The sequence below is a fragment of the Coptis chinensis genome, chromosome 4 (genome assembly GCF_015680905.1).
Source record: "Coptis chinensis isolate HL-2020 chromosome 4, ASM1568090v1, whole genome shotgun sequence".
Taxonomy (NCBI): domain Eukaryota; kingdom Viridiplantae; phylum Streptophyta; class Magnoliopsida; order Ranunculales; family Ranunculaceae; genus Coptis; species Coptis chinensis.
In genome coordinates, this window is record NC_141459.1 from 98,806,168 (window position 1) to 98,815,569 (window position 9,402).

General features: G+C 39.2%; 1 protein-coding gene across 1 annotated transcript; it reads right to left on the bottom strand.

Moving 5' to 3' along the window:
• Positions 1-550: 550 nt before the first annotated feature.
• LOC147506132 (uncharacterized) lies at positions 551-4,823 on the bottom strand. The gene is given in 5 exon segments (XM_086558417.1): positions 551-961; positions 964-1,131; positions 1,421-2,225; positions 2,228-2,874; positions 2,877-4,823. Coding segments are annotated over 5 exon segments (3,540 nt in total). The 5' UTR covers positions 4,606-4,823; the 3' UTR covers positions 551-770.
• Positions 4,824-9,402: the final 4,579 nt, after the last annotated feature.

Here is a 9,402-nt window from a genome sequence, read left to right on the forward strand (position 1 = left end):
TAGCCAGCTTTAGTCCTTCCATCAGTCCTTGTAATTCTATAAGTGCTATTCTATTATGATCTACCCTTCCATGAGCTGCTGCCATCACCTCCCCATTGTAATCTCTTATTGTTGCTGCCCATCCTCCTTCTGCCCCTTGAAGAGTTCCATCTGTATTCAATATGCATATATCTTCTCCAGCTTTCTCCCATTTGCACCACTTAATCTCATTCCTCTCGGTTTCTATTTCAATATTCCATATATCCTCGAGTCTGGTTTTGTTCGGACCCTCCTTCATCTTAAACTTGCATGACCAAAGCTTTGTCTTTGCGTCATTCAATACCATTTGAATGATGTGTGCTGCTGTTGCCTGAGTATTCTGAAACACCCTTTTGTTCCTTTCTTGCCAGATTCCATAGATAAATCCATTGAAAATCAGTTTCAACGCATCAGTTTCAGTTTCTATTAGTTGTGGGTTGTTGCTTCTACCTCGTTGATATATGGTTGTTCGCTTCTGTTGCATAGAATTGGTGTGCTCCATAGTTTTTGGGGCACAACAGTTTTCAACATGTAGATATAAGACATACCGAGTACAACCTCTAGTCAGAGTATTACATTTACATATCGAAAATATTTCAGAAAGGAAAACATTCTAAGCAACCTGCAATCTTGGAAACGAACACAGTTTTCTCGTTGAAACTAAAACAAAGCATGTCACCCCTTCCATGTGATTTTATGGTATATACATGCCTCTTCCTTGGAGTCATTTACAGAGTTGTGAGATCCAACTACTATTGTAGTTGACTGAGTTTGCTCATGGTGATAGTGCCTAAGGGCTCAGAGAGATATGCATGAGTCCGAGCTGACAACTCTTGAGAGGCTAAACGCATAGTAGGACGTGATTCAGGATTGGTGCGTGTACATGCTAGAGCCGTTGTAACTACAAAAACAATTTCCTCTGCCAATTGACCTGTGGGGGCAGAAGCCTTTCGTCCAGTACATCCTTTAACAGAAGACTTCCATCATCAGATGACGATGAGGTTAAAGTTGAGATGAGCTCTCCTGGGTGTTTTCCCATCATGATCTCTAGGGCTACTACTCCAAAGCTGTACACATCACATTTTTCTGTCACCTTCATTGTGTAAGCAAGCTCTGCATATCACCCAAAGAAACAAGAAATTAGTGAGTAGAAGATTCGCTATGTGAGATTCATAGATGTAATCTCAGGTTTGTAGCAGTAGAATGATATAATTTAGGATGCGACAAGTCTGGTTAATAGAAAAAATGAAAAATAGAATATAGTTGATAAGTTTGTGTGAAACGGGAATTTCTGTAAAATGTTTGGATGAAGCTAATTAAAATAAAACCTTGGGCATGCAATCAATTCTTGAAAATGAGCATTGAGGGAGGGGAGAAATGAAGACTTGGAGATTCATCTCACCTGGGGCCATGTAACCATAAGCACCCGCAATACTAGTCCAGTTTGACGAATCTGAACTCAACAATCTTGCTGTTCCAAAGTCAGAGAGCCGAGGTTCAGACTCTACGTCTAGCAAGATGTTATTCACTGATATGTCACGGTGCACTATAGTGGGTGAACAGTCATGGTGCAAGTAAGCGATAGCATGTGCCACACCTCGGATAACCTTAACTCGAGTAACCCAGTCAAGTTCTCTCCCAGTCTCTTCTCCATACAAAACCATTCCCAAACTACCTCTTACTATGTACTCGTACACCAAATACATGCACCCTTTCTTTGAGCAGAAACCATACAGCTTAACTATATTCCGGTGCCTTACCTCGGTTAATGTACGAATCTCATTCTGAAAACTTTGACGATTTATATCAGGTATGTCACCTGAATCTGACATATTCAGTCGTTTTACAGCAACAGTATGACCTGTTCGCAGAACTGCTTTATAAACACTTCCAAAGCCTCCTCTGCCAATACAGTACTTCTCATTAAAGTTATCTGTGGCTTTCACAATATCACCAAATGAGAACTTTCCTTCCCTTTCCCATATCAACGACTCAGAATTATCTTCATCTTCAATACATACCATTTCTTCATCCAACGGTCTAGTTCTCCTTGACCACATTAGAATTCCAATAACAATGATTGCAAAGATTATAATGCCAACAACGGGAACAATAATAGCGATAAGTATCTTGCGACGACTATTACCTCCTCTGGGACTAGAACTACAGGAAGATAGTCCTTGTGCATCACCACATAAGCCTGAGTTTTTCCCACAAAGATTGCAGACTCAGCATGTCGAAATGTGGGGACTGGACCAGTCAAGTTGTTATATGAGAAATCCACAGATTGTAGGCTAAGCATGCTGGAAAATGTGAATGGAATTCTACCAGAGAGCTTGTTGTGGGAGACATTCAGCTTCTCAAGTGTGGTGAGCTTATCCAGAAATTGGGGGATCGGTCCTGATAATGAGTTGTTGCTAAGATCTAAAAGTGACTGCAATGCAACCAAGTTTCCAAACTTGGGTGGTATGCTGCCGGATAAATTGTTGCTGCTCAAACTTAGCTGCAATAGGCCGACACAATCCCCAAGCTCTTCAGTAATGCTGCCGCTTAGTTCATTTTTTGACAAGTCAAGATTTCGAAGACCAGACAGACTGCCAATAACACCAGGTATCTCCCCTGTTATGTGATTGCCACTCAAATTGAGATTGAACAAAAATCTTAACTGTCCCAATTCAGTTGGAATCTTTCCCTTCAACTCATTCGATGATAAGCTGAGATCACGCAGTTGAGTCATTTTGCCAATCTCGGTGGGAATGTCACCAGAAATTCTGTTTCCATCTAAGTGTAGATAAGTGAGTTCTTCCCATTCTCCCCACTCCGGCGTGAGCTCACCTGACAGTTCATTTTCACTGAATTTGTTATCTCTCCGTTGAATTTGTTTCCTTCGAGACGAACTCTACGTAGTCCTGAGCAATTCCTTAAACACTCTGGCAAGGACCCTGTAAAGTTATTTCCGTTTGCTGTAAAATTTACAAGGGAGAGACCATTGCACAACATTGGTGGCAATTCACCTGAGAAACTATTGTTTGTAAAACTGACAAAACCCAAGAACATGTCCTGGCCTAGATTCTTTGGAAGGTGACCTGAAAGTTGGTTAGTAAACAATGACAGATACTGCAGGTTCACAAGGCGAGAAATGGTGTCTGGAAGTTCTCCTTGCAACTGGTTGGTGTTGAGATCAAGCTTCGTTAATGATGTCAGGTTGCCGATTTCTGGTGGAATGCTGCCACTGAGATTGTTTTTGAATAGCTGTAAGAATTTAAGCTGTGTAAGATTTCCAACTGTAGGAGGTATGGAACCAGTGAGCTTGTTCTCCGAAAAGTCAAGCCGAGTTAAGAGATTAAAGTTTCCAATCTCTGGCGGGATTGAACCTGAAAAATTGTTGCCGAAAAGGAAGAGGGTATCGAGATTGACGAGATTTGTCAATCTGCCAATGAAGTAAGATGAAATTTCACCAAACAGTAAGTTACGAGAAATGGCCAGTGTCACTAGTTTTGTGAGATTGGATAGTGAAGTGGGTAGATCCCCAGTAAGTGAATTCCGTGACAAGTCCAGATAGGTAAGATTAGTACAGAGGCCGAGCTCCGATGGGATAGTAGAATTGAATCCATTTCTTCGTAGATCAAGTTTTTCAAGCATCCTAAGTTGGCCTAAAGAAGAAGGAATTTGCCCGCCAAGCGAATTGTTGTAAAGTTCAAGATTATGAAGATTTGAAAGTAAACCAAACTCGGGTGGTAGCATACCGGTGAATGCATTCTGCCCCAAAAGCAGATCTTTAAGAGAAACAAGCTTTGAAAGATTCAGTGGCAAGGGTCCTTGAAATGCATTATCAGTGAGATTTAGAGATTCAATTTTCACTAGATTAGTTAATGAATCAGGTATAGGACCTGTGAACATATTTTGACTCAAGTTAAGATATGTAAGATTTGGAGAATTGAGAATGAAGGGTGGGAATTCTGAACTAAATTCATTGATATACAGACTAAGGTAACTCAAGTTAGGCATGTTGGAAAATTTGGACCAGTCAGGAGATTTTAAGGAGTTTGATCCAAGGTCTAGATACCATATCTGTTGGAGACTACTTAGTTGATATGGAATTGAACCAACAAGCTTATTGTCGTCTAGGCGAAGAATACGTAGTTCCGACAACTTTGCGATCTCTACAGGGATGTTTTCAGTAAAATAATTGCTGCCCAAGTTTAAGAAAGTAAGCTTAGATAGATTGGAAATGAGGGGTGGTATGGTTCCGTTTAGATTGTTGCCATTGAGATTGAAATAAGTGATGTTAGGAAGGGATGAGAAGTTGAATTGGTCGAGTGTACCATTGAGATTCATATCTGGAAGGTCTAGCATAGTGACAGTACTTCCAGCATTGTTGCAAGTGATTCCAGTCCAGTTGCAGAGATTTGTGACATTGGTAATGGACCAAGAATCGAGAGAAGGGGTAGGAACAGGTAAGGAAATCCTCCATTTGATCAGAGCTTCTGCTTCTGTTCTTAGTGTTGATGTTGACTTCAAAGGAAAAACAAATAGAAAGATGGAGAGAAGAAGAAAATGATGAGGTTTTCGAATTACTGGTTTCATGTCTTCAAATGTCCCTCATCTGTTCATTATGAGTGATAACTGCTGGTTTTATTCGTGGCCTAACGCCTATGGCAGTGATGGGAAAAGGAAAAGTCAGCATAAGACGAAAATTCAAGGACTGCATGGGATGGGACGAGGAAGAAGCAAGTACATGTCATAGTTTCTCACCACTCATTACCACTTACTTTAATTTTATTTTAAGTTTAATAACAATCAATTTTAAACTTTGGGTAAGGTGACGAATCAGACGTTGAATAAAAGATGGGACAGACCAAGGCCCAAAATTTCGATATCGGTTAATATATCCGGTAAAAAACCGATATATCGGATATTCCGCTTTCCCAAATATCGTGACACCTATCATATTTCGAAAATTTCAATATTAAGTTATGGTTTTGATTATCTTTAACAAAAAAAGGAGTAATCGTATCTACCAATTTCTATCGAGATATATCGTGAGATATCGGATATCGGGAAGACCACCCCTTTGAATATATCCGGGAAGATTTATTCCACTCCCAAACGTGACACCTATCATAAGTGGTTTTGATTATCTTAACAAATAATGTAAAGTACTCTTCAATATCTATCCACATATTACTGTTTTGTATTTTGAAAAAATGATATTACATTTGACGAAATTATATATAAAACTTTATCTTCTTCCCTTTTTCTGTCACATCTCTTCACTGAACAATTTTTTTTTTTTCCAAGTTCATCTTCTCTCTCACCCTTACAGTAAGTTATTTTATCTCTCATAGTTCATTTTATACCCTCCAATGAAAACTTATTCCTGCCCAATTTCCTTTCTCTCTCTTTTTTCCCTCCATTTATACTTTCTTATCATTTTATACTCTAGTGTTCTTCATCTAAGAAAATCATTTGGAGAAACCAGGAGAAGTATTGCAGGAGAAGCACTGCAGATAATCGTGTGCTTGATAATAGGCTTTTAAATGTTTACGTTTAAGTTGATTATGCTTATAAATGTTTCAGTTATATTTTAGTTAAATGTCAGTTTCATAGCAACATTTGTTGTAAAAGTAAAGCAAAATAGGGATGAAAACCGTATTAAGCATATATTTTTAGGCTATCAAAACATGAAGTTTACATCACCACATAATGTTGTACATGTGAGATAAGATATTTTAATATGATCATACTTAGTTTAGTTAAAATGTAGTATGCTCTCTAAAGTGAACTTATATAGATTTATTTATGTTTCAGCCATGGCCATTAAAGCATATCAAACAACTTTTGAATTATACAAGGATGATGATTCTGAAGAGACAACAAATAAGAATTATTCTAGAATGAAAGCAAACTTTTGGTGGAAAAGTCATGTAGAGATGAGAACGTTTGACGAGTTCTAGATTATTGGAAAGAAAGTTGAAGTAGTAGTATCCATTTGTAACCACAATGGATTCCTTAATTTCCATAGATACCATCCCCAGACCCCTCACTATCCGATCTTGAGATTTTGGCCCATTTGTTGGAAATTTTCGTGGTCACAATTAACAAGTTGTACAACTTTTAACTGACTCTGAAGGTGGTAATGACATGAGAATTTGACAAGTTAGTTTTGGACATAGCAAGACTTGCTCAGGAATTGGGGAGGAATATGCATTAAGAAACTGTATTCATCTCTTTATGCGTATTGTTTGATTTTCATTTGGCTAAGGTTTGGTTACTTCTCACATCAAAATAATAATGGGGATAATTTGTGGACTTGAATACTTCTCACGGTGAAAAGCCATGATAGATACATAATGTCCATGCAATGACTGTTTCATTACATAGGAGGTATACCATTAAATTGGGGTCATCTAATAATTGTGCAATATGCTATAAGTTAGACTATAATATGCATGAACATAACCTATATATTAATTTTGATCCAGCTTCTCTATTAATTTTCTTGCTGTAAAAAGATCCTACATGAGAATGAACCTTCTATCAATTATATATATATATATATATATATATATATATATATATATATATATATATATCCCAGCTCTTAGACGGACGTCCGTTTACGGACTTTACTTAAAAATCAAAATTTCAAAATACGAAATATACTCTCACGAAGGGTTTTCTCACGACTTCTTCCTTCTCTCTCCAAAGTCAAAACTTACAGTGACTATTTCCCTCCCTCCTGGTACTCTCTTTCTCTCTCTCATGGGGAATAGTGTTGGTTTTTAACATCAGGAATAGTTCTTGTTTGAGCATTACTCTATTGAGGAAGTAATGATTGCTAGGTGGAATCCAGAGCAATCTCACGAGGAATATATAAGGAATATATAGTAGTAGATATATGAACCGAGCAATTATTTTGAAGAAAGTTCTATTACAGCATGGGCATTGCTCAGCTTCTACTCTGGGTAGTCTGGGCAGGTGTCACTCGTCATCCTTCAAAGTGGAAGTTGTGGGCAGTTGTTCTAGCCACCAGCCTAGCAATGCTCATGGAGAACTATGATTTTCCTCCATATAAAGGATATGTCGATGCTCATGCTTTATGGCATGCCACCACCATCCCCATCACATATCTCTGTTGGAGTTTCATAAAGGATGATGCTAAGTTCAGAACAATAGATTCCGTGAAGAAGGTGAAATAAGATATAGCTTGAATCCTCTAATGCTCTTGTAGAACAGTGAATTATATTGTATCATGCCAGCCTGATTGGAACTTGTTCTTTTTCCCTGGTTTTTGTGACTGCCCCTCGTGGAAATGCTTGGAAGGGTTTCTTGGATTAACCTCATGTTCGATTGAATTTGTTGTGAATATATAAGTGCGGAAACAACGTTATCCACAACAAACGGATCAATCCTACACAAAGATCGATCCTTCACATTAGACAAGACTTCAACACCCTCCAAGCAATATCCCAACACTTCTCAATATCAAATAACAAGCATATAAAGTAAAACAATTAATGTAAAAGAAGAACAAACCACAAGACGAGATATATCGTGGTTCGGCAATTTGCCTACGTCCACACTGCGAGTTTCAAGCTTTACTAGATGTCCGGAGTAACATATTACAAGTCTCTCAATTCACTCACAAAGAATGAACACTCAACTCACAAAGAATTGCTCTCTTGTAATCTCTCTCTTTCTTGGTTTTGGAAAAGTTAGGTTTTCCAAAAAACTGATTTTGTTTTTATACCAAAAAACCAAAATCGCGATTCTTATGTGAAAAGCCCCACAAAAAAAGACTCGGAGCGCTGGCGCTGGTGGTCGCTGCAAAACACCGGAGCATGAGCTGGTCACGCTTCACTCGAGCTGGCGGCTGGCCTCGAAGCATGAAAAAAACAGAAAAAACTCTTTTTTCTCTACATTCTCCACCTCGGTGAGGTTTTAACACATAAAACCAAGCCGAACAAATCCAGCAAGATCACATCCAGTAGGAACACCTCCGGCCAAAGGAAGACTTCGCGATCGAAACCTCGCCCCCAGGGCTATGCCCACACAGGGCTCTTTCAAACATGTAGGATTTGGAGCAAGTCCAAACAGTGTTGGAACTTAACTCCGGTGACAACTTTCGTCAAGATATCAGCCAGGATTGTCATGATTGTCTACTTTCTCAAGTGCTACATCACCATCCTCAACGACATCCCGTATATAAAGTGATAACGGACATCAATATGCTTGGTCCGAAAGCATGATGAACTTGGTTCTTCGCCAAATGAATAGCACTCGACTATCATAATACAAAGCAACACATCGCTTCGAATACCTAAATCATCTAGAAGACCTCGAAGCCATAGTGCCTCTTTCACTGCCTCTGCCACTGCCATATACTCTGCCTCAGTAGTAGATATAGCAACTGTAGCCTGTAGGATAGACCTCCAACTAACCGGTGCACCATGCATCATAAACACATAACCCGATGGTTGATCATCGTCTATCTAGATCACCGCATAATCGGAATCCACAAACTCACTGACATAACAAGTGCCTCCACCATAAGCTAATCCCACATCCAAGGTAACCTTCAAGTACCTTAGTACCCATTTCACTGCCTCCCAATGCTGCTTCCCAGGATTTGCCATATACCTGCTTATAACACTAACTGCCTGTGGAAATGTGCGGTGTATTAATGCACCCATAGCATACATCAAACTACCCGCGGCACTTGCATAAGGAACATTAGCCATATGCTTTTGTTCCTCCACCAACTAGGAGAACTTAGTCGAAAAGCCTAAAATGCCCAGCTAAAGGAGTAGAAACCGACTTTGCATTCTCCATACCAAATCGAGAAATTACTTTCTGAATGTATTTCTTCTGAGATACAACTATCCGTCGCTTCTTCCTATCTTTGTCAATCTCCATGCCCAGTATCTTCTTGGCTCCACCTAAGTCTTTCATCTCAAACTCAGAGCTAAGTTGAGATTTCAACTTGTCTATCTCCACCATGCTTTTGGAAGCAATAAGCATGTCATCCACATAAAGCAGGAGATAGATGAAGTCATTACCACGAAGCCTTCTAAAGTAGATATAGCAGTCATACTTACTTCGGGTGTACTCATGTTGCATCAGGAATGTGTCAAAGCGCTTGTACCATTGCCTGGGCGATTGCTTTAACCCGTATAGTGACCGATTCAATTTGCATACATAATCTTCTTTCTCAGCAACGACAAACCCTTCAGGTTGTCTCATATAGATCTCTTCTTCCAAGTCCCCATGCAAGAAAGCGGTTTTCATCAAGTTGCTCTAACTCCAAGTTGAAGTGAGCAACTAAACTCAATAACACACGAATGGACGTATGTTTGACCACCGGGGAAAATACCTTATTGT